At 47.6% G+C, this 24,525-nt stretch overlaps 7 protein-coding genes across 7 annotated transcripts; 2 read left to right on the top strand and 5 right to left on the bottom strand.

The window, feature by feature from the left end:
• Nucleotides 1-34: 34 nt before the first annotated feature.
• F4822DRAFT_427853 (uncharacterized protein) lies at nucleotides 35-2,190 on the bottom strand (the record flags this gene model as incomplete). Its single annotated transcript, XM_051460807.1, has 6 exons — nucleotides 35-618; nucleotides 818-1,097; nucleotides 1,166-1,432; nucleotides 1,494-1,547; nucleotides 1,601-1,826; nucleotides 1,877-2,190. 6 exons carry the CDS (start codon nucleotides 2,188-2,190, stop codon nucleotides 35-37), a joined length of 1,725 nt encoding a protein of 574 aa, XP_051315278.1.
• An 855-nt stretch (nucleotides 2,191-3,045) lies between these two features.
• F4822DRAFT_398597 (uncharacterized protein) lies at nucleotides 3,046-4,172 on the bottom strand. Its single transcript, XM_051457706.1, has one exon. The coding sequence runs from the start codon at nucleotides 3,864-3,866 to the stop codon at nucleotides 3,321-3,323; it is 546 nt and encodes a 181-aa protein (XP_051315277.1). The 5' UTR covers nucleotides 3,867-4,172; the 3' UTR covers nucleotides 3,046-3,320.
• A 635-nt stretch (nucleotides 4,173-4,807) lies between these two features.
• F4822DRAFT_398594 (Aristolochene synthase in complex with 12,13-Difluorofarnesyl diphosphate) lies at nucleotides 4,808-5,977 on the bottom strand. The gene is made up of 3 exons (XM_051457705.1): nucleotides 5,696-5,977; nucleotides 5,375-5,648; nucleotides 4,808-5,311 (listed from the first exon to the last, which is right to left on the bottom strand). Exons 1-3 carry the CDS (start codon nucleotides 5,961-5,963, stop codon nucleotides 4,903-4,905), a joined length of 951 nt encoding a protein of 316 aa, XP_051315276.1. The 5' UTR covers nucleotides 5,964-5,977; the 3' UTR covers nucleotides 4,808-4,902.
• Nucleotides 5,978-9,799: 3,822 nt separating this feature from the next.
• F4822DRAFT_436941 (putative polyketide synthase) lies at nucleotides 9,800-18,109 on the bottom strand (the record flags this gene model as incomplete). The annotated part of the gene is made up of 11 exons (XM_051462363.1): nucleotides 9,800-10,663; nucleotides 10,721-11,041; nucleotides 11,091-12,218; nucleotides 12,249-15,624; nucleotides 15,689-15,848; nucleotides 15,901-16,513; nucleotides 16,597-16,753; nucleotides 16,813-17,246; nucleotides 17,295-17,563; nucleotides 17,645-17,789; nucleotides 17,882-18,109. 11 exons carry the CDS (start codon nucleotides 18,107-18,109, stop codon nucleotides 9,800-9,802), a joined length of 7,695 nt encoding a protein of 2,564 aa, XP_051315275.1.
• An 856-nt stretch (nucleotides 18,110-18,965) lies between these two features.
• On the top strand, nucleotides 18,966-20,335 carry F4822DRAFT_427848 (uncharacterized protein; the record flags this gene model as incomplete). Its single annotated transcript, XM_051460806.1, has 4 exons — nucleotides 18,966-19,163; nucleotides 19,218-19,708; nucleotides 19,761-19,834; nucleotides 19,887-20,335. 4 exons carry the CDS (start codon nucleotides 18,966-18,968, stop codon nucleotides 20,333-20,335), a joined length of 1,212 nt encoding a protein of 403 aa, XP_051315274.1.
• A 620-nt stretch (nucleotides 20,336-20,955) lies between these two features.
• On the bottom strand, nucleotides 20,956-22,603 carry F4822DRAFT_202629 (uncharacterized protein). Its single transcript, XM_051453751.1, has 3 exons — nucleotides 21,796-22,603; nucleotides 21,576-21,668; nucleotides 20,956-21,476 (listed from the first exon to the last, which is right to left on the bottom strand). The coding sequence occupies exons 1-3, from the start codon at nucleotides 21,852-21,854 to the stop codon at nucleotides 21,059-21,061; spliced, it is 570 nt and encodes a 189-aa protein (XP_051315273.1). The 5' UTR covers nucleotides 21,855-22,603; the 3' UTR covers nucleotides 20,956-21,058.
• Nucleotides 22,604-22,870: 267 nt separating this feature from the next.
• F4822DRAFT_398563 (uncharacterized protein) lies at nucleotides 22,871-24,053 on the top strand. Its single transcript, XM_051457703.1, has 3 exons — nucleotides 22,871-23,809; nucleotides 23,880-23,980; nucleotides 24,031-24,053. The coding sequence occupies exons 1-2, from the start codon at nucleotides 23,304-23,306 to the stop codon at nucleotides 23,920-23,922; spliced, it is 549 nt and encodes a 182-aa protein (XP_051315272.1). The 5' UTR covers nucleotides 22,871-23,303; the 3' UTR covers nucleotides 23,923-23,980; nucleotides 24,031-24,053.
• The last annotated feature ends 472 nt before the right edge of the window (nucleotides 24,054-24,525 follow it).

The raw sequence follows: 24,525 nt of genomic DNA, 5'->3' as shown, positions 1-24,525 counted from the left end.
ACTTGTTGAAAACTTCACAAAACACACCAATTGACTATGAGAGGGCACGAGTGGCGAAAGAGAGCTTGTTCGGTCGTTCGAGGCCTTTTAAAAACCTTAAGACTTGGTCCGAAAAGGGTTCAAATCGGTTTCTTCTTACGTAGCCCACGATTGCCTCGATGGTCAATGGGTGGTAGCCAACCTCTTCCGCGAGCCTTTCCAGGTCTTGCTCCGGGATTCTTGAGTCTCGCAGCCGCGACCGAAACATTTTCATTGCCTCCTCAAAGCTCATCTCATTTACACATACAGAAGCGACTCCAGAGACGTCCTGGGGGCTTGGTGGTGCGGACTCCCGGATGATCATAACGAGGCCCCCGTCATATCCCCCCTTAACGACAAAGTATCCTGGATGTTTAGTAATCTGATGGTCTCCGATTTGAATCACTGTAGCACTAGTATTTTCAAAGATAAGAAGCCATCTCTTAGTAGTTCGCTGCCATGAAATAAACCGCGTTAAGAGGTCGCTAAGCTGCACACGTTGAGTTTCCCAGCCGAGAAGGTACGCGATAACACCAACATCGTTCTCAAGCGTAATTTGGCTTGTAGCATCGAGGTAAAATATATATTCCCAACTGCGTCCTAATGGTTAGTTAATCGACTCTTCAATATTACCTAACCCTCGGGTGCCATCACCGACCAATTTAGGGCCTTATACTTATTAATGAAGTGCTTGACAAGCGTGGACTTGCCACCTCCTCTCATTCCATGGATGATAACGATGCCGCCTTTCGAAACGGCATGTCTTCCCCCAAATTCATAAATTCCAATATTAACTGACCTTGAAGCACTGAGTCACAATGCGCCTTAGAAGCCTGTTTCATTTCAATTTCTTGTTTAAATCGCATCTGCAACGCTCCCTTGACAATTACTTCTAGCTGAACCATAACAATACCGAGATGGCCCCCGATATCAGAGCGACAAAATTTTACAATATTCGAATGATTGCGAGGTAGCTCGTGATTCCTCTTCCGCTCATAATCCTGGTGCCGACAGCGTACGGCCGATTCTCGATTTACGAGGAGCTCAGACATGCCGCTATTAAATGGCCGCCCGTCCCTCTGCCCTTATATGTCAGCTTAGGATGTGCTGGGAAAGGTGGTGCTGTTATAAGTGCGAAGCGACGAACCAGTTCCAGAATCGGGCTCTGCTCCGACTCGTAGAAAGAGAATATCTCCGAGTCAGCGCGTGCGAAGTGCTTTTCAAAGTCCGCGTTCAGGTTTGTAAGCATCTCTGAGCCTTCTGCCAGGTTAGCCACCAACTCTTCGGCCGGATAGTTCTTCACGATAGTCAATAAATGCCTCTGCTTCATCCCCAAGTTAGGGACCCCGAAGAATAGCGCGCCGTAAGTCGCCGCTGACAGCTGTGAGTGCTCTTGAGAGCTCATTAGGAGAGCCTGCACACCCGTAAGTACCTACTTAGGTATGTAGAGCTAGTGACTCTCAAGAGGGTCTTACTGTCTTCACAACTAGCCCTCCCAAGCTGTGCGCTATAAAAACGTACGGTTTTCCCTGGAGCGAATCAAATACCTGTAGGACACTCTGAAGTACAGAACCTTACTTACCTGGATCATGTTTTCCCGTAGTTCTAATACCCGCCAAAGCATTCTGCCCAATTCTGAGATCCGAAGGTCCACCCGCCCATCCACAATTTTGCTCTCATAACCATACAAGAGCACCCTTGCACGCGGAAGAACTTTCGGTAGATGGTCAATAATCCACATAAACGATCCACTCCTCTCTTTGAAGGAACCATAAGCATGGCCAGCAAGTCCAGGCACGACTACTATGCTGTTATTATCAGCGGAAGTAAGCCGAAAGGCTAACAAGGCCATGCCTACACTACCTCGGCGTTCTCAGGTGATAGGATAGTGGTGATTCCATGGAAGTGGCGGTCGATTTTCAAATAAAACCTCCCCTGGAGAGGTACCGTGAATTCATCCTTAAGATTTGAATCGTCATCGGCTGAAAATAGTCCCGTAGCGTATTTGCCGTCTGCTTCAAACGCAATGGAAAGATACCGAACTCCGGCGTCGGACAGCCGCCTATCTCGTCCGAGCGCGTACTTCAGATTTTTCCATGCCTTTACCCCTTTCCTTTTCATACTTCTACCTCCGCCCACCGGAATGCAACGCGCCCGGTATACCAGCACCATGTTGAATAGTATTATTATTAATCTTACAGCAAGTCGCCTATGGAGCTCCAAAATGTGTTCAAGATGGGCTTAGGTGGGCTCAATGGTAGGGTAGGCCTCATCATGAATTAATGGTGGGAGAAAAGGCAGGCTTAATAGTCAGTAGAATGGACATGGCGTAAAAAGGCTTGGCAGCTGCTGCGTCTTCATATATAATACTTAGGACAACCAATGAGAGCAGAGGGGGGGCAGCACGCACTTATCTAAGTACACAGGTACAGTACCTACGAAATTAATACAGCAACCCTCTATGTGCCCGTAGGGAAAGGGATGAGAAATTTATTATGCAGTATACCTGCTGTATAGTTTATTTTGCAGACCGATATCCAGAGCCTGAAGAAGCGCCGGAAATCCAGCCAGGCGACCATTGATTCTTTGACACAGTGGGATCATCGCTACTGTCGTAGCCTTCGCTATTACAGTACCTTTTCTTCATATTACATCCATAACGCCGCCACCTACTCGGAGGGGATCCTAACAGCGGTCGCAACTCTTTCTAATACTCTCATTTCTAATCAGCAACCAACTAATGTCTCTAGCACGATATGAGAATCGAATATACCTAGGTAGGCAACGTACACACGTGGGTGGTTTTGTCTCATCCTTCTGAATCCATTCACGCCCTCCACAACCTTGCCTTGTGCAATACCAGCACTTAATTCTTCCCATGTAGTCAGGCCTAAGCAACTGGTTTTCGTATGTCTTTCACGGTTGTGATTATATAATGGAAGAAGCGAGATGATTGAAATTATCAATCCTTGTTATTCTTAGGGACGACGAGTTGTCACCGCCTAGGAAGATTGCGAGTGGGTACGTGCCAGAGCCAGCTGAATATTAGGTGGCCGGTCATATATCTACCTACCTAGGTACTCACTTAGTTACACAATATACCTACCTACCTAGGTAGGTAAGCATTGCCTGCAGGTGTGCCTAGTCGTATTTCCAGTCTGCCTTAGGCATGCCTACATCCTTCCCCTCCTTGGTAAAATCTACCTAGGTATGGGGGAAGGCCTGATGCATATACTTACACCACTGAGGCTGCCATGTACAGTACCTTGTACAGTACCTAAAGACAGTCTCTTGACCTTACTTCAACACTTGGTGCCTTGAAACAGCATATCGATCTGGCTATCGCTAATCACTAATTGTAACTGGTTTTCCGACTCAATTTCCCTCACAGCCGCCGTCAATCCCCAGGTCCTCGCCTCAGAGATTCCCGCCCCAGTGTTTTCTAGAAGTTTAATCGATTCGGATTGGATTGCTAGGGCAAGAAGTTCTCCCAACCTAGACCACGCATTGCTTGACCAAGGCCGACCAATCAAGCTAATGAGAATGTGCACCACGACAAGAGTTACGTGTAGAAGCAATATGACCATAGCCACAATGACCGTTAGGTTGTTTAGTCTAAAGCCATACGCCTGCTGAGAAATGACTGTGGGGATGTTCGTATACGAAGTGGTATCCTCGATATCATCTTCTTGTAACGGCGGGATCATATCAGCATTAGTGTGGTTAACGTATGCCGCACTGTGGATCGGCTTGTACCCGACACCCGATCCGCTAACCTTGCACAGAGTTGATCTTCTCGGACTCGACGATGTCAAAGGCTCCTTCAAACTGTCCAATATCAACGACATCTCTGATACTCGCGGCGTGTTAAAACATATCGCCCCGGTCTCTCAATGCGGGTCAGGACACATTAAGGGAAGTTTTACTTGCCTGGGCAATAATCAAAATACTCCCCTAGATTACTGTGCTAAGCCTAACTCGGGTAGCCAAATCAATACCGAACTAGCGACCGTCCAGTCAGCTTTTCTCATGTTTCTCGCACTACTGCTGCTATAACTTGATGTTGAAATCAATATAATGGTAAAATGTGGCGTGGGTATGGACAAGGGGTAGTGGGTCAGCTGAATGTCTTTTTACAGAGTGTAAAAGCGGCACATAACGCTCTATTCAATTAATTATTTGATCGGCTTTTTTTATACCTTTATGCCCAAACTACGATGTTTTATGACGTAGGAGGCTGATATGGAGTTGACGTAGGACGGGAACACCCGTGCCGCCGTTCCATCCCCCGAACCCATTAACACCCCCACCTTGGGTAACACCAACCCCTAATTGCTGCTTTGTGTTGGCTAGAGGGCTTAAAGGTCCAAGCAGGCCCTGGAACGTGGCCCGATAGAAGCCAATGAAAAGTTAGGTAGGGTATCACAGAGTAGAGGGTTCTAGCCGCTTTACACTGCCACGGCTTTCTTTTGTGGCCTATAGCTTCTCCATCGTCTTGTTAATAGGACAGGGGCCAAGAATGGCATCGCTGCAGATAGGTTCAGATCGCCAACAACCAATGCGGCCGAACGCGTACCTACCTGAATGGGGAAGGTCCGAAGCGTATCAAAGCAGCGTCGGCCGTAGACCCCATGCCCACTAAGACATGAGTGACTTTAATATGTATTGAAAAATCGCCGGCTATTTACGGGATATCTACGTTGACCGGGATCCGCTTACTCACTGAAATACCTAGCCTAGTCTCCAGACAATCACATGAGAGACATGGAGGATTTTGTGTAATACCATACTTTCGGATTTCTACGCCATATTGTACTCTCTCGCATTGATAAACTTCTAGAAGGTGGCTGTTTTGCCTAATTCCAGTGCCCTAGTACGCTGCTGCTAGTGAACTGAGTACCTCCCGGTAGTTTTACTCCACATCTCATTCCCGCTCATCTGGTACTCCAGGCCCTTGACATATTCTCTTAATTCCTGGGTATCTCTCTGTGCGAGAAGTTCGTCCCCAAGTACATTGTGAGACAACTCCCACTCGCGAGCTAGGTGATACAAAACCCTCTGCGCAGCATCAGCCGTGATCCTGGCCTCCTGGGCTAGGACGGCCACACCAGAGCACATGACACCACCCTCTTTGTGAGAATTCTTTGCAGCAACTACTTCTTTCTCGTAGCTCCAGATGTCGTTAATTATCGTTATATGTTTAGAGCAGTTGCGTTCGATTTGTGTTACGAGAGCTAGGTCTTCAGGAGGCACTACAAGACTCATCGAGAAGCGCATCAGAGCACTGAGTAGACTAGGGAAACGTACTAGTGTCAGAAAATCGCTTCTTATCTATAGTATTCAGTGAGAGCCTTACGCTTTTCCGACATCTCCTTCACGATATTCGAGGTAACTACCGAGTGTCATACTTTCGAGGCGACGCTCGTCCGTTTGTGCCCTCATAAATGCGAAGGCTGGCTCTAATACATCGTTTGCCATGACTTCATCATGGGCGCGCATACTATGCCATATGTCATAGGTGATATATTCAAGAGGAATAGTTCTGTCTGGTTGCGTGTCGCCTCGAGATAAAGGTATAAGTTTTTCGTTGTACGCCTTACCGTCTTCAAGAGACATATATTCCAAGATATCTAGAGTTATATTAGCAAATATCTATCCACTAGCTATGAGAACTTGCCATCGACCAGAAACAGGAGCGTAAGCAGACGACAGGCGAAGTGTAGCCGGTCGTCCAAAGCCTTTGGGAAGTAGAGGCATACTATCCGAGAAAAACCGGCCGCGACAAACTTCTGTCGAGCGTTCTCGTCTGGGAAGTTCCAGTGTTCAAGGAAGTATTCATCGACTTCCCTTGACACCTTGTCGGATAGGGGGTGGCTCAACGCGACCCATGGGGACTCGGAAACACCAGCTGTCATTTTCTGTTCTAAATGCGGCATTGAAGACATGGTCACAATATAAATGAGCAAGGCAACAATATCTATCAATTCGTGGTGACTATACCCCTATTTATCTAGATTACAACCCCGATAGCCTATATAGAGAGATCTAATCAACGCTATAGGAGATATTATCACAGGGGTTACACCAATAACAGTAGCTAACTCAGCTATTACGACTATAGCACGATCCCGATCCTCGACCCCGCCAACCATTAGGCTTGGTCCCAGTGGCAACTTACGGATATTCCGTAATAGGAAAGCCCTAGGAAAGCCCAGGGAAAGCAAAAAAAGAAGAAAGTCTAACCATGGGAACCACAACATTATATACGGCAATTTAATTAAGCCCGAGAGAAGCAATAAGAGAGTAAAGAGGGGTGGACAACGACGTCGTACATGACAACTCGATTCAAAGCCCGAAAAAAGTAATGAGAAAGCGGAAAAGGTTGACAAGGGGAACCATAGCATGAAGAAAAGTACAATTCAATACACGCTGTTACGCGCTATTACTATTACCGAGTATAATGTACTGTAAACCCAAGTGCCTAACCCTGCCGCTGTATGTTGTATCCGTATGTATCGCGCAACCAACCCGTACCAAACCCAAAGGATGAGCCACCCATCCTAACCATGACGTAGGTAATTATTCGTCTTTCTTTTTTTTCCAGTCTTAACCCAATTACCATCTAAACCGCACCGTGCCGCACCACATTGTAACGCAAGCCACTCACTCATCTCGGGGTCTAGTCGGGTTGACACCCTCCGCCCATTCGAACCACTACTCGAAGATCCGGCTGCACCAGTGCGCGCAGCATCCGAACGGCTCCTCGCAGCAGTTGCCCGTGGCGCCTCCCGGCAGGCCCCCGTAGGCGGGTGCTTCGCCTTGCCCCTGAGGTTTTGGCTGGGATTGAGATTTGGATTTTGAGGAAAAGCATGGACAGAAGCAGCCTGGTGTCTGTGTGTTGGTGGAGCCCTTGTCCCATGCGTGGACGGCGGAGCCGGAGGGTCTGGGGGGATTGTGTAGAAGCTCCCGCACCGGCACGCCTTGTTGATTCTCCCAGCTTTCGCGGTTATCGGTTTGTTGGTTGGTGGTTCCAGCTTGTTGCTGTTGTTGTCTCGCTTGCTGGAGGGTGTCTACTATGGAAGGGTGGACTTGGACTGCCCCCATGGCCGCGCTATTGAGAATGTCAGTGGCTAGTTCGTTTTGCGCTCATCTGGTGATAATGTTTCTTCTGAGGACGTACTTGAGCTTAAGATTCTTGGACCTGATACTGATTCCGGGCTTGTTATTCTTGTTGCTATTGGTACAAGCACCGTCGCATCGGTGAGGTTCGGCGCTCATGGGGGGCTGAGGTTGGGGTTGGTTCTTGACTGGACTGGCCATGGTTGCTGATTGGCTCGTGTGGAAAAAGGGGGGATATTAAACGATGGACTTTGGTGTGTATTAAGTTTACGTATTCAATGGTGATAGCTGATGTTTCAATCCAATGTATAAGCGATAGTTGGCGTTTTGACGAATCTGCTTCAATGAACAGTGAAGAAAGGTTGAGACGACGGGTGATTGAGAAGCGAGTGTAAACGGGCAAACGCCCTGTGTCTCTCAGGTTCCTCCTTCCGCGATTCACAAGGGAAGCCATGATGAAGTCTTCTTTATCAACATTTGAAGTTGCGCTGAGGTTTACCTAGATTACCTAGGTAGGCAAGAATAACCATCAACACGTCAGGAAGGAGTACTTCCATGACGTGGGGAACTTCGGTCAATTCATTGCCTGTCGTCGCGCATGGTCTAGACTTTCCATCTGGACTAGAAAATGGTTCACGAGGTTTTCACATGCAAATAAATACACGTGCCAAGGTATCATTCAGCATTGCCCTGTCGCGGGACAATCGCGATGGAGAAGAAATGTTCCGAGCGTCGATCCGGAGATATATTTCTCGATAGACATCGTAAAATAGACAGTCTATTAAGCGTCCCCTAATTTATAAATCCTCTCGTTTCCCCAGATGGGAAATCCTTCGTCTGCTTGTCTTGAGTTGTTAGCAAGGTGTTGAAAGGCATACGTGTATTAGGGGAAACCTCGTGTTGAAAGAATACATATCGGATGTTTAAGTGTATAAATGACGGTGATTCGATGAAAAGAGTAAATTTAGGAGGCGCGGTACCCGCTATCACAAATACAACCATGTAACAGCACATCATCCGGTGAGATGACGCGCAGGTATACAGGCTAGTACCCAAGTTCTAGGCCTGAAATGGGCTTTCAGTCAGCCTCAATGGAAGCCTCACTCCTCAGCTTCCTTGTGGTAACTTATGATTCGGTTCCCTAACCGATGTTAGTGTTCTACGAGCCTCCAATCAAGTTGGATTCGGGACAAATAGATTTTCGATTATTGGGCGTGTTAGCCAGTTAGGCTCACAAGTTAGATGTGAAATATCCTCATCAATATTAATTTCTTGTCTTCGTTTTAATAAAGAAGCCGGGGCGGTAGTAGATGGTCGGTATGCCCATAACTTTAATGATATATCAGTTGCTAATTTTGGCACCTGCGTTTCTACCAAATGTAGAGTTGAGTGTTGATGTGTTCCAACCTGGACATCTGCCGGACAACAATGAGGCCAATGGGAAGGAGTTCCAACTTAGAACGTCCACTAGACCTGTACGCTATTAACTATCTACTATAATTTGTGCGTCGCTTGGTTGTATCATGAACAAATTCTAGAGATCGTTCTCTTGGACGAATCTAGAATGAGAGAATCAGCTATCATTTCACCTATAGAAACGGATAAAAGGGTCTATCACTTTATCTATTAATAATTCGAGTTTATATTCTCCCGATGGTGCCCCCCTTTTATTCTTAAGTCGTGTGGTATCTTCTAGCGGCGCCACAGCGTCGCATAGCTATATACATTTCAGTACCTGTGTAGGTGAAATTGCAAGGCCTAAGTTAGGTATTGAAGCCTAGAAGCCGTAGCCCATCGTGGGCTTCCTACTTAAATATTAGCATATGGTTTTTTATTGGACAGCTAGTTGGTAAATACCAATTGCGTCGGATCAGGAGGAACCCAAGTGATTCGTCCAATATTACGGCTCTACTCCCATAGGTGAAATTAGAAGCTCCAACGTCAAGATCGTCCCTTGAAACATTCCATAAGACCGTAGTTTCTGGGAGAGAATGCACGTGAGCTTTAAAAATTGCGTGTCTATTGGGGAGGAAACGTCCCCAATATCTGACACCTACCCCATAATGTCGTTGTGTCAGCCCTATTTGTGCTTCACTGTCAGGTTAGTTCTATGCGGAGCCCGAGAGTTGCCCTGATCAATTATCATTAATCTCTATAACTTCATCGGCCGCCAACATGAGAGGTCGTTGCTTGATTTAGTCCGCAAGCGTACATTTGACAGTGCGTGAACGTCAAGTTCTGTCGAGGGGGCATCTTTTACTGAGAGCAATTTCATGGAAATAGTAAAATCAGAAAGAACCGAAGATGGAGTTGTAACACAGGAAAATATTTGGAATATACATATTACTGTATGATCTGTACTAGACAATGATGTTGTAGGAGGAAGAAATAATCTAAACCTTAAAAGGCAATAAATTATCCTTTAAGAGGGCGGGACTCAAATGCTGGTACCTAGGCAATTTTATTGGTGGAGCTGTAGGGTTGTATAGCGTATATGCTAACCGTATTATACGTACGTATTATACCTGCGGATTTCATGAAAGGTGAAGTCCGAGATAGATAGTCCGAGGTGGCGTCTTTGAGTGGGGCAACACTTTCACCAGGATACCCTAACGGTAAATTTAAGAAATTGTTGCCGTTTCCCTCTTCCTTTTGTTTCCCCTTATTTCATCTTACCATCAATCTTCTTAGCAATTTCCATGCCTACGCTTGCGAAAGTCGCCCTTCCCAAGATATCAAAGACAGGAACGTCTACTGCAAACACTTTTGCTATCCAATTTCGCAAATCAATCGCGGAAAGAGAGTCAATCCCATAGGTATAGATTGGGTTGTGTTGATCCAGGCCATCATTGGCGATGCCTAATAACGCCGAGACTCGTTGCGCTAGGGCCCCGCTCACGATATCGGCCGCTTCATCGCACGTCTTCGCGATAGCCAGTCGTGATGCAGTATCCAAAGTTCCCTTGCTTTTGGTCTTATCAATGTCTCGGTTGCCTTCAGTATCATCTCCCTGAGCGGGTAGGTGGTGCATATGGCCCCACAGTGGCTGCATCATTGTGTGTGGTATCTCCGTATTGTGCTTCCAGTCCGAAGGTGGCAATATGCCAAAAATGGGCTGGCAATAGTCGCCATCCAGAGATAGCTGCGTATTTTTCGGGTCGCAGTAGATATCCAAGAGCACGCAGACAAGATCCATGGGCATCATAACTAGCTTTCTGTCGTGTGCGATTTTATCCATGCGTTTCTGGTGGTTAGTCAGGTAGCCTACGTCGGATATACCCCCCAAATCGAGGGCAACGGCGCGCTCTCCCTGGGAAACCCGGAGTCGTGCAAGCTCGTCTTGAAACGTGTTACCTGCGTTATATCCGGCGAGCGAGCCCATCCCTAACAAGGCCATCGCAGAGGATGTCATGACGAAGAAGTCGAGACCGTTAGGGAGTACAGTGTGTAGGTTCCACGAAGCTTTGGCCTTTGAATCAACAGCTGTTTTCCATTCATGGAACTTCATGTTCTCAAAGATTGATTCCTGCCCAAAATTGGTCAATCATTTGCAATTGTTACCCTTAGTTCTCAATCTACTCACTGTCATGACCAGGGCTGTTATAATACAACCCTTTACCTGCGGGAGTCGCGCAGAGCAACTCTTGAGAACCAAACGCAACACGCTTTCATCGGTCACATCGCAGCATGGTGCCTCTACATTAACTCCCTCGGTGCTTATCTCACTTAAGAGTTTTTGGGCTTCCTCCGTTTGAGGACCAGAGCGGGACAGTAGGATGAGATGACGAGCACCCCGATTCACAAGCCAGCGCACTATGGCCCGTCCTATACCGCCAAACGCTCCCGCGACCAAGTATGTCGCTGCGGCGTCTAGTGTAAGTGTATGTTTCTTTTCTACTGCAATCTAGCAATCGATTAGCAATCTGTATAAAGTTACTCAGATGGAAACTTACATTCGCAGTGAATGGTTCTTCTAGAGTAACCACAACGTCTTGATAAGGCGCCTTTCGCAGGCGTTCGAGAGTAGACGGTAGATCCGACGCCGACATAATTGCGGTATTTTTATCCTGTTTAAGTCCCAGGTCCATAGCTACCGCGACAGCGTCTCGAAGGATCTCTGTCGACAAATTGATATTGTCGAAATCTACAAAATGTATGCTAGCGTTTTGGGAGGCTAGGTCGATATTGTGGCTATCATCGAAAAGGGAGAGGTGACCTTTTTGACGTAAAACGATACAGCGTCCACCTGGACTCACATAGCGCATGATGAGCGATCGATCCGCTTCATTCATCAAGATTAAGTCAAACTTGGTCCTCCACTCCGACAGAAGGGCGGGTTGGTCAGTCAGCCAATTCCTTGGGAGAATACGTTCTTGTGGAATATTCATGTCGTCCGAAATCTGACCCGCTTCTTCCACGTCTTGAGCCATTGTCCAGATATTGGATACGCCTAGGTTGGTTACAATAGCAAGAATCCCGAGTCGTAGTGATTCCGGGATGCTATGAAGTAGCACGGCGCTATTGGCGTGGATGTTACCTATTTGAACAAGCAAGTGATAGGATATGATTACTGGGGGAACAACTGATGCAACTTGCGAGAAGGTCTGATCTGCCGATAGTTTTACCAATGACTTGGGTGGTACCTGTACATGAGAGCGGAATGTTGTTTGGCAGGCGGCGAATACGCGATCATGAGAGCTGAATCCTGAATGCTTGCCGGCCTTGGAGACTACCCCTGAAAAGAATCGGCCGACGGGTTCAGCTTGCGACTCCGTAACAGCAGGACCTCGAGACTGGAGCCTCATTGATTTTACAGCGACCTCGACGCAGTCGTCGGGCAACTCCGATTTAGTTGTGCAGTCTTCGGCAAGGTATGCCTCGAATCCATCGGCTTTACGGGTTTCGGATACTGTAAATCGGATGCTGGCATCGACGTTCGCCGGTACTACTTCAAAGGGTGTGTCTACGGTATCCATCATTGACCTGAGTCCATGCGCTTCTTCGAGACGCCGTGAGTGCAGGATGCCATCTACCTCGCGGTACTCTTGTTCATAAGGCTCATATGGGGCTTTAGAAGCCATCTCTTTGATTATTGAGACGGTATGTGATACATGTCGATCATCCAGACCCCCCGAATCTAAGGCGAGCGTGACTAGGTGAAGACCAATGTCCTCTTGCCGGAGAGTGCGTACGAGCCCGTCAATGAGCCCGGTGCCCGGTTTTTCCTGGTCTCCTACTGTCAATACCCAGAGTAGGTGATGAGAACAACCAATGAGAGACTGCAACTGGGCCCAGCTGCGTTCGTCTAAGTAGCCCAGAAAGTCTAACTTGTATTCTGCAAGAAATACAAATAGCTCGTCCTCGCTGACAGTTTCCCTGCCGGATAATGAGTCCAAAGAGGTTAAGGACGGCTCAAGTCCTACGAAGTTCTTGAGAGACTGGAAGAGTGCATTCGCAAATTTCTCCTGGGCCTCGGATGTGTCATTGACGACAAGTACAACTTTATTGACACCCAAGCAATTGCCGTTCGGGGGATAGGAATCGGACTCAATGGCCGTTGATACAATCCAGCCGTAATGATACAAAGGGTCATCATCGCGATCTTCGAGAACAAGCTCGTTTCCGCTGAATCCAGACTCTTTCAAAGCAGTGTCCCAACCATCGAGGTCAAGATTCGGGGACAGCGATCGATTATCTTCAGACCCAGCCCACCAACCCGGGAACAGGCCAAAGATAAACCCAAGGCTCCACCCATCAGTTTCAAAGGATTCCTGTATGATTAACTTACCCCCTGGCTTTAACGTTTTGCGCACATTCAATAGAGTCTGTGCTAAGTTCGATGCGACGTGGAGCGTGCTGACCGCAATGACCACGTCATATTGTCCAGCCTGGAATCCTTGAGCGGTGAAGTCACGTTCGATGTCTAGTACTTTGAATGTCATCTGGGAGTGGAACCGTGGAAACTCTCCACGAGCAGTTTCCAGGAAAGCCGGAGAGATATCTGTGAAGTCGTACCTCTCACAGCGAAGGGAGCGTGTGGGCTCTCCTTGACGGGCATGAAGAGACTGAATTATGTTCCGCGTCCCGGATCCTGTACCACCACCTAGCTCTAATATTCTGAGGCCTGGGCTCCGGTGAGCGAGCATATCCATGTAGCTTGCTATCATTCGTGCAGGCCTATAAGTTGCCGCTTCTTCATAGTAGTTCCGAAGCAGGTCATTTTGGAAAAGTAGCTCGATCGGACTGCTTCGTCCTTGGAATATGTCTAGAAGATTGAGAGCGACGGTAGAATAAACCGCACCGCATTCATTCTGTCGTCGAAGATTCTCGGAAAGCTCTTCCAGAGAAGGTTCTTCGAGAAGAGCTCCATGCGATTTTGAGTCGGATTCCTGCGTCCGTCGCGCGCGCTGAGTATGATGCTTTGCCCAGGTAAAATATTTTCTTTGCCACAGCTCGTTACACATACTTTCGTTGACGCTTTGCAGCAGATTATTCAGTGACATGATGATCATGCGCCGCAAGTCCCGGGGAAAGGTGGATCCATCCTTTCGAGCTGGGTGTATGCGATTCAATAGGGATTCAATTTCCTTTGGTTCGAGCATGTTAAGTGCGGGCCTTTGGCTGATGAACATACAGAATCGATCTAATCGGGATCTTGCGGGCGTGTTGCTTGAGATATTGGTTACATTCCTGACCTCCAAATCCTCAAACCACAACCTAAGCTCCGATCCGCCTTTCCCAGCTAGAGCAGCTCCCCGGCAGAGAAAGCCTCGAGGATTTGTCTCCGTTATGTCTGTGCATGCCAGTACACTCTCTTCGCCCGGCCAGCTGAGGCCTGTGCTAGAAACCCAGAGCGAACCTATACGCGCGGGTACACAGGTTGTAATTGGCTCACGCCCTCCAGATGTCAACGCCGTGTATGCCAAATGGAATACAGCGTCAAGGGATGCAGGATGGACGACATGTCCTTCCTCTATTCCTTGGAAGAGTGAGATGTGGGCAGATGCGTGTTTTTTCTTGTGATGAAATGTTTGATTTTGCGCCCTTCGGAAGAGAGGGCCGTATCGAAGCCCGCATTGCTCCAAAATGTCATACATACGATCCGATTCGACAAGCGAAGCGCACTCCGCTATCATTGACGAGAAATTTTCAGAGGCCTTCTTGCGTTTCAGCGTAGTCTTTTTCCGGGCCCAGCTGTCTGGACTGCCTGATTCCTCAATTGCGACGATACCTTGGCAATTGGTCAACCAGTCTGCTCCCCCTCTCCTACTAGAAATAGTAAAGCGAAAAGCCTGCTGGTCGTAACCGTCAGAACGCAGAGTTTGCAGCGTCGTCCGAACTTCGACTGCGTGCCCCTTCTGGGAACTCAAATCCACTGGGGCTTCAATCTGCACTTCTCGGAGTATATATCCCTCTACGGATTCAGGGGCCTCGTGTATTTGTCTGGCCGCTTCTATGGCCATTACCAACATGCTTGAAGCCGGAAAAAGGTTGGCCCCGTCGACGACATGCTGCTCTAACCAAGGCGTGTCGGATGTGCGAATGTGGTTATACCATCTAGGCTCCGCAGAATCCCATTCTCTTGAGCGTGTCCCTAGAAGCTCCGTGGGTGCGTGCGTTCTGTGACGGTAATTTTGGCTTAGTTGCCCTTCGTGCCAGTAATGTTTCGAGTGGTTGAATGGGTATTCGGGTAGGAAAGTCAGCAATGACCTTGAAACTGAGGGGCCTTCAGTCGGTTCATTCACAGCCCTCAGGTCAAGCGGGAGTCCTATACTGTGCAATTGCCCAACTGCTTGCAGCAAAGACTCATCAGCAGATTGATTTCTCCTCAGGAAAGAACTATATCCAATAGTGCTTTCAGGTGCATAGGCCTTCAACGTCTCACGAATCGGGCCCTGTAATGCGGCATGAGGCCCTATCTCTACTATATGGTCCACTTGAGAAGCAAGTTCCCCTGACGATGCGCACATGGTCTCGATGGCCTTAGAAAATTGGACTTGTGACGTCATATTGAGGGCCCAGTACGACGGCTCGCAGAGGCGATCTGTGGCTACGTATTGGCCTGTAACGGTAGATACCATAGGCGATCGTTGAGATTCAGGCGGTAGATTGAGCGAACCAATCATGGACTCCAGCTTAGATGCAACAGACTTCATCTGGTCGGAATGATATGCCACGCCAACCCGCAATTTACGGGCAAAGACCTTTTGTTCATCAAGACGTAACTTGAGCTTGTCAATTAGGTCTTCTTCGCCAGCTACGGTCACGCTGCGGGGGCTATTAACGCAAGCAATAGAGACTCCGAAGTCTCTTCCTTCTTTTTTGGCGGCCTCAAGGAGTCCACTGGCGTCATTTTCTGGCATACCAACCGCCATCATAGCACCTCGGGTACCGTCATGAGACAAGTTAATCAATGTAGCCGCACAAAAGCCTCTAAGGTATGCCAACTTCCAGGCGGATTCAGATGATATATAACCGCCGGCAAATCTGTTCACACTTGCGGTTAGCGATCCGAAGCAACGGACATAGAAGCAAAGAATGGTGGGTTTACGCTGCGGCAATTTCGCCAGAGGAGTGCCCAACCACAGCGGTTGGACGAAGACCGAAACCTCTAACAAGTTTCACGAGGGCTACTTGAAGTACTGTTGTGAGAGCTTGGCTTATCTCTGGATCGTCAATCTTGGAAGTGCTTTCGCTTCTGCCAAGTTCCTCTACTCTAAGTTAGCCAGGGCGCAGATTCTAACCAGTAGGGGCTATTCATACCTCTCACAGACCACTTGCATCCTATGCTTCTAAGGTACCGCTCAGCACTCTCCAACTCGAATCGGAAGGACATGTATTTCGTAAGTTCTCTTCCCATCGCAAACCATTGTGCTCCTTGTCCGGTAAAAACAAAACCAATACGCGGTATTTTAGGAAAAGATTCTTGGGGAGAAGACATTTGCGACGCAAGGCTCTTTATATCGCTAGGAGAACGTAGCAACGCATAGGATCTCCAGGTCAAATGACTTCTATGGCTGTCCAGAGTATATGCCAGGTTCGACAAGAAATTTTGATCCCCTTTTAGCGAGTCGAAATATGGCGCGTCGTGGTTTTCGTACTCAGCAGTTATTCGAGCTAGACCATCGTAGTCTGCAGCAGACCAGACAAAGAGCCGGATATTGGTATCTTGCGCAACAGACGCCTCATCTGCGAGAGAGTCATTCGCGGTTGTAGAAGTCAGTGTCGTACAATGATTCCCTTTTAAGCCTCTTAAATGGAGGTAGTGGTATGCGTCATCGAGAACGACATGGCAGTTAGCGCCACCGTACCCGAAAGAGTTTACAGAAGCCCTACGAAGCCCACGAATTGGCCAAGTATGTGACTGCTCCGGAAACTAGGTGTGAAATCATATTAGCCTAGGTAAAATTCCTAATCGCGCTCTCTCGAATAATCAATCGTAAATACGGACAAGCCTACCGTGATTCTTAGATACTTAGAGTCTATTTGGCTATTGAGCTTCTCAAAGTTTGTGTTTGGAGGTATTGTACCCCTTTCCAGCACAAGAACCGCCTTTATGAGACCTGCTAAACCACTAGCCCCTTCAAGGTGCCCTATGTTCGACTTGACCGCGCCTCTAACAGTGGAAACGGCGTATCAGCAAACAGATTCAGCAGACGCTTAGGAATAACTCACATATAGACAGGGTCTAATTGCGATCGGTGTTCTCGAAAAGAAAGTCCAATAGCGTTAGCTTCACGGGGGTCTCCAGTGGCCGTCCCAGTCCCATGAGCCTCAACATAGCGTGTGTGTGCCATCGAGAGCTTCGCTCGCTTGTAAGTCGCTCTTATCAGTTGCTCTTGTGCTTCGCTACTAGGTTGTGTGATGTTGGAGGTCCGACCGTCTTCGTTGGATCCAGTAGCACGTATCACGGCTCGGATGGTGTTTCCATCACGAATAGCGTCCGACAATCGTTTGAGAATTACAACGGCGATGCCCTCTCCTCTAGCGTAGCCGTTGGCTCTATGGTCAAAAGAGTAACACCTACTATCAGGCGAAAGAAAAGATATATTTGACAACCCCGTGAAAATCTCTGGGGCGAATGTGAGATTGGTCCCGGCGACTATACTCTATTCCTCGTTAGTACGATAGTCGGCCAACGTTTCGTCTTACCTTACCATATCGCAAGCCCCGCCCCGAAGCGCTTGACAAGCGATGTCCAATGCCATGAGCGAGCTTGAACAAGCCGAATCCATGGTAATACTAGGACCTTTGAGGTTGAAAAACCAACTCAACCTATTCGCAAGCATGCTTAAGCCGATGCCAACAGCCCCATACGCCGGAAGAGTCTCGGCGTCTCGGTAAAGCTGAATCATGTAATCCGATCCAAAGCACCCGGCATACACAGACGTGGCCGAACCAGAGACTTTCTCCATGGGGATGCCCGCTGATCGACACAAGTATTAGCATTCCAAGATACATCATTTTACCCCTTGCTGGGGTTTCCTACGTTGCTAGGATTAATTACCGTTTTCAAGAGCATGAAATGCTGTCTCTAAAAGCCATCTCTGCATTGGGTCGATAGAACTAACTTCAGCAGGCGACAACGAGAAGAAATCTGCATCAAAGACTTCGATATCCTCCGCGATGAAGTGCCCACCGCGTGCAGGGAACTACTCAAAAGTTAATCCTGGCCTATTTACGCCTTTGGAAGTGTACAATGATTCCAGCATTGTTTACACCCTCATATCGAGTGAAGACTTACTGTATTTCTTGTGCGTTCCTTCTTGTAAAAACCTTCTATATTCAACCGATTTTTGGGAAACTCGGTCATCGCGCACCGCCTTTCGACAAGCATCTTCCAGAAAGCATCCGGAGATGTAGCATCTTGTGGAAATTTGATGGAAAATCCGCAGACACAGATTGGATCTTGTTCGTCCCCATCGAGCTGCCCATCGAAGCCGCAAACCGGATCTTGACTATTTGATGACATGTTGAATCCCCGAATCTAGATACGGTGAATTCTTCTAGAGTATTTGCTGCTGATAAAGCCAAGTTCACATTAAGGTGGTTAGAAATGTCTAGGAGTTCAACACGATACCACAGAGGTTTCTTAATAGTAAAGAGACCTATTCTTTATGCCATAGTTGCTATGTATCTACCTATGTAACCATCAAATTTATAGCATCTGGCCCTCGCAAAACTCCGCTCAAACCAGACTAGCCTCTGGATATCGGCTTGCGGTGAATCGACGATTAATTCCAATCAGACAGGAGGATCGATTCTACCCGTATGGCCAGTATCAGTTAGCTACCCCTATGAAACGTACACCTATGTATCGGTACCTACCAAGAAGTTGCTGGGTACTTAAAGGGGCAGCGACTCAACGAGTCAACTGTCTGCATATGCTGGTTCCTTGGAAATAATTCAGCACCCAAATATATCGTTCTTCTAAGCATCTCCACAGGAATGGGTTGGTCACACAGAACAAAATAAGAAGCTAGAAGAAGCTTTGCAGCGTCGGCCGCCATCGATGTAACATTCGTGATGGTTTAGGAAATCTGCTTATATTTGTTAATCTCTGGGTTGCACTTGAAAGGTTTTTGGTCCTTTTGTACTACCTTGTTAGCTCATTGGATCAGAGAGACTTTTCCCATTTGCTTCTTTTCCTCTCGGTCGGTTTCCTCCCCGCTCTCTGAGGGTATGCCTTTCGCCATACAGCCCAAATCCTCTCTGCTCGTTTCTCGAGGTCTCATTAATCGACTTAACTCGCTGACATACTTTCCATACAGTCTGTGCGCGATCACTTCACTCTTTATCAAGTTATTTTACTCTGCTGCCTACCGGTTATGGCTACTGGCGCGACGCCGCCCCTAAGCTCCTATGAGGACGACCGTGGACCGAATTTCCGTGCCTATATTGAGGCCCTCACAGTTATCGCCTTAATAGCGACTGCTCTTCGATTTTGGTCTCGATCTCTTCATACGCCTCATGGGAGACAAAATTACCGCTTCTGGTGGGACGACTGGTTCGCTTTAGCTGGCGCGGTAAGCTTAGAAAGTCGAGCAACAAAATTGATATTTCCTAATAGTGAGCTTTAGACAACCCTCATAGGCCAGTTCGCTGTGACTATTCTGTCAGTAGAAAACGGACTTGGTCGTCATCTCTGGGCCTTATCTGAACAACAGTTGGATTCGGTTCTTAAGTTGCTATGGGTGGTTTATTGGGTATACGACGCCACACTATTGTTAACCAAAGCATCCGCTCTTCTCTTTCTCACGAGGATCTTTCATCACCACAAGAAAACAGAATGGTTCAACGTACTCGTATTAATAACGCATGGCCTCAACGTCGCGTGGTTCCTCGGAATTATAATTGCGACAATCCTTTTTTGCAACCCAATCGAAAGGAATTGGAAGCCGACAGTTCCTGGAACTTGTGGGATACAGAACAACCTCTACCTAGGAAGTGCAATTCCTAGCGTTTCAATCGATTTTATCATTTTAATATTACCTCTGCCGAAGGTTTGGCACCTCCATACCAGCCCTGCCAGGAAATGGGGCATCAGTCTTGTCTTCGCCTTAGGATACGGGTGAGTTGTTAACCGCTAGCCATATCGATTCTCTTGTTTAATTATGCTCTAGTGTGATTGTTGCGTCACTTGGACGCCTCATTACCGTCTTAAAGGAGAGTGCCGCTTTGAACACGGATATCACCTGTATGTCAATTAGCCCTTGGTCTGCTACGAAAACATCGCTCACATCATGTAGATAAGGGCATCGATATATTTTACTGGACTTGGGCCGAATCGCCCGTTACAATTCTCGGTATCAGCCTGCCTGCTATGCTGCGCTTGAGTTACTATTTGAGCCAAACTTACATGCAACCTCTGTTGACTAAATTTTCTTATTTGCTTTCTCGAAGCACACTGCGAAGCCGTTCTGGCAATTTCTCGTATTTAAGTAACACCCAAGACCCCATACAAGGCGTCCATTTAATTTCAAATAACGCTTCCGGGTCTATTCATATATCAGATAATAAATTCGACGCTCTGCCCTCAAGTGGTATCAGGGGGGACGTGTTGCACCTATCCGACAATCAACAGAATTATACCGCGCATATAGACTGTGGCCGACTAGATAGGCCTGAGAGTAGCACATTGCCGAATGACTCAATTCGGGTTGAGAGTGATGTCCAAGTTAGTCGACAAGGGCTCTAGCGACCCTTCGTGCTCGGTCAAACAAGTTTTAAGGGGGTGTTACACCAGGAGTAAGCCCTCCAAGTGTGGCTTAGCAATAGATACATGACGAATCAATAATGGTTATCAAATCAAGATTTTCTTAGATAATGTGAGAAACGATTGCGATTGTTTGTGATTGGTCATCAGGGCTATGTTGCCCCCTCTATTGAGGTTAATAAAGGTCGGCCTAGATCGCAAGGTTGTGTAACAACAACACCGACAAGCGATGAGGTTACACTTTTCACGGTGCCACAGCATGTCGGATGCTACGGAACCCGAGCATGGGATTGTGCATAGTATTTAAGCCATGTACATCTTACTGGGCGATTGAATCAACCTGACCCTCTTTCCTTTCCATAAGCTGCACCTGGACCATCCACTGCCTAATCATATGTTATCTAATACGGAAAGCAAATTTTTGACATACATACCCAGATACCTGCCCATGTATGCACATGGTTATGAGATTGGAAAGACTCTGCGAGGGTGGTGTTAAAAACGATATATAAGCGCCTGGGTACCTAGGCTAGGTATGGTGTGAAATCTTTATGTTACACAATGACTCGTTGAAATAGGGACCAAGACAGACATTGGAGCCGATATATTAGGCACCTATATCCCCGACGTTGCATCGACCGAATGAAATTGGAAGTCCTATCATGTCGTACGAAGCGAACCCTACCTACCCTCTAAGATACCTAATCACTCTAGCTTCTGATAGTCACCATTCACCTGTTCTAGAAGAGCAACCCATCGATACCCGCCGATGATGTGCATGAGCCCCACGAGTTCCATCTTATCTAGCCGGGAACTCAATTCAATCCAACTCTCATCATCTAGGCGCCCTGTCAGCCCTGTAAGAGTGCGGCCAAGACGGTACGCTGCCTGTTCCTCCTCACTCAAGTCCGACGGTACCCTGCCTGCAAGCGCGGTCTCATATTGCTCTTGCGAGAAACCTAGCCCTTCTGCGATGGCTTTGTGACTGCGCGCGATGAAAGGCACATCCAAGACAGAGCATATGCCGACGATTGCAAGCTCACGGTTACGTGGCTTTACACCCTGAGCGCCGTATGCGAGCTTACCCATGACGAAAAACTGTTTGCACATTTCAGGCGTGTAGCTGCACTCCGTTAGTCAGCTGGCCTCCTCAAGCTTGCATGGTGGGTGGGAAGGCTCCATTATAGAGAATGGATATCCTCCTAGGACAACTTCAACGTACCTAAACGGCGCATAGCACGCTAAAGGCGACTTTCCGTCATCATCGATCCATTTGAACGGTGGTGGACCATTGTGCATAATTGACAAGGCCTGTCTGTGCGTAACTAGAAGTTAGAAATCGCTATTGGCAACATAGGAGACTGATAGCTCAGCTATCGGTGGGTCGTATAACGTATAGGAACGAACCTTCTGCTAGGGACGGAAGTGGCCGATAGACATACTGTACTGCGTCGATAGCTGATTCGACATTGGCTTCATCGGCTGGAAAGCGTGGAGACATCGTAGTTGTGAATAGAACGGCGATGGTCTAGACTATCTGGTAAGTCTTCTTAGACGCTATTTGCAAGACCCCTTTCTTCCAGTGATGTAATGTCAGGGTTATTTATAACACTTCCGGGTAGACTAACGAGCCGGGCCGCATCTACCTACCTAGGTAGGTACCTAATACATCAAAAGCAATATGTGTAGACCTCCAAGGCTACTTCGCCCCCTTTCGCTCCCACCCAATGCCAACTATCCTGATATCCTTTCCGTTGCGAAAATCGTTTCCGCCGTGATATTATTCGCAACTAAGTGTTGTCGTACAATTCCTATATCGTATACCACGCCACAAACGCTTGTTTTGGTGTCACACGAACCGATAAATGTTATATCGCGGCACGTACACAGACTCCCTAAACAAGTATAGGCCTGCTGACAGCATATGGCCTTTTCCGGAGCCTACCTAACCTCTATTCCAATAATACAACTTCTTCTGCTTCCGAGAAATCCCATTTCCAGTTTACTCAACATGATTTGACAAAAACTAAACTTGGGTTTCAGTGTACGTCGGAGACCATTTTTGGCCGAAAATTCTATACCGTGTAGCCTGTTTTCAAACAATAATCAACGCCCAAAGTATACACACCGTAATTGCACTTCGTAATTATCTCCTACAATCAACCGAACCTGTTAGATAGATTCGCCTAGAGGCTCCCGCTGTCATGAAGAGAGATCGTAAGGGACCTCTACGAGTCATAGTGGTAGGTAAATAATTTTTTTTTTTTTTTCGATTCCCAAAGACGTCAATAACTGATTCGTGGGTTTCTTCAAGGTCGGAGGCTCGATAGCTGGACTCATGTGCGGCATCGTGCTACGGCACGCTGGATGCGATGTCACGATTGTGGAGCAAGACGGTGACGAACGAGAAAGCCACATGTCTGGCATCTGTCTTGGACCAAGTGCTATAGCATTTCTTACTCGATTCAACTGTTCGCCCGCCACGTTTTCTCATGAAACCGACTGCCTCCAAGTCTTAAAAAACGACGGAGAGCGTCGTATACTTGCGAAAGGACGTCGTATAATCACGAGCTGGGATACGCTGTACTATCGTCTCCGTGCCGCGTTTGATAGATATGCCAGCCCTCATTCTTCAACATTACCACAAGACAACCTGCCCGGTACCGCTGAATATCTTAGCAATACTAAAGTTCTGGACCTTAAGCGTACCGAGAATGATTTGGTGAAGATTGAGGTGACTCTTCTAGATCAAGCCAGTAGCAAGGTGTACGAAGAGCACGCTGACATTGTTATCGGTGCGGATGGCTCTAATTCGTTCGTGCGAGGGAAGTATATACCTAGCGTCCAGCGCCGTTCTTCTGGATACGTAGCTTGGAGAGGGATTGTGCAAGAAGACCAAGTTTCTTCGGCAACACGCCAACTTTTCAACCAAGGAGTCACTCTCCACGTGATGGAGCGCCAACACTGCGTTGCGTATACGATCCCAGGCGTCAATGGCTCGGTCGAGCCTGGGAAACGGTTTTTGAATTTCTTATGGTATACAAACGAAGATGAAATCTCCATGGAGAACATTATGATAGACGCTACTGACGGTCGCCGCCACCGATACACTGTCCCCGCCGGGCACGTGAAGCCAGAGGTCTGGTCTGCACGCGTTGAAGATGCGCGGCGGCTGTGTTTACCGCCGCCGTGGCTTGAGGTAATTGCCAAGATCGACCAGCCATTCATACAAGTCATTTCCGAGTACTACTCGCCACGCGCAGTCTTTGAAGATGGCAGAGTATTGCTGGTAGGAGATGCGCTGTCACTATTCCGTCCGCACACGGGCCTAAGCGGGTCGCAGGCAGCCTTTCATTCCATGCAAATAGTGGACTATATAAACGGAAAGCTGACGATAGAAGAATGGGAAAAGGAAGTACTCGGCTACTCATACATCCACTGGCTTCAAAGTGTATACTGGGGCCAATTTAGTCAAGGGTCAACTGCGTCAGCTCTGATTTCAGGTGTTTACTACTGGGCGACCTACCTTTTCGACAGATTTAACTTGTGGTGGCAAGGAAGATCTTTAAACAGACCTAATGAATTTTCCCTGTCGTAGTTAGGCTGTCCCTTGAAACGGTTTTTTTTCTTGGTTATGTTAGACGAATAGCCGTATTGCATGAGGTAGAGTAGAATACCTATAGCTTCTTCATACAAAAAGAAAAAGGGGCGGATCACCCTAGGTGACGTTTCAACGAGAACTCAATCAATGGTTGCCCCATGAGTTTCGATCATTCGGCTGCGTTCGACGCATCGATTTTGCTATCTGTTCATAGTCCGCCAGATTAACGCCCCAAGCAGCTGCCTTCGGGTTGGTCGAGTCGCTAAGTCCGCAGCGTCCTAGAAAGGTGCCTAGGTAAGCAAGTAGCTCGCACTATAGGCCCCAACTTAGTGGCATTGTAACCTCAGGTGGCTGGAATTACACGAGGGCCTATGAGGATATCACCGACTCACCGTATCTAAACGCGTAATAAATTAATCAGAAGCGCCGGCTTAGTATCCAACAACACATGCGTCATCTATCACCGTGATACTGCATAAATTGCCCTGGCCTGCATTTGAGGCATATTAGTTGCGGTTGTGGCGTGGTGCTGAGCTCGCGTCTCTGAAAACCTACTGAGGATTGGCGAGAC

The sequence above is a fragment of the Hypoxylon trugodes genome (genome assembly GCF_022578975.1).
Source record: "Hypoxylon trugodes strain CBS 135444 unplaced genomic scaffold F4822scaffold_4, whole genome shotgun sequence".
Classification (NCBI taxonomy): Eukaryota; Fungi; Ascomycota; class Sordariomycetes; order Xylariales; family Hypoxylaceae; genus Hypoxylon; species Hypoxylon trugodes.
The sequence above is the reverse complement of the archived record's forward strand: the minus strand, read 5'-3'. Positions and strand labels throughout refer to the sequence as shown.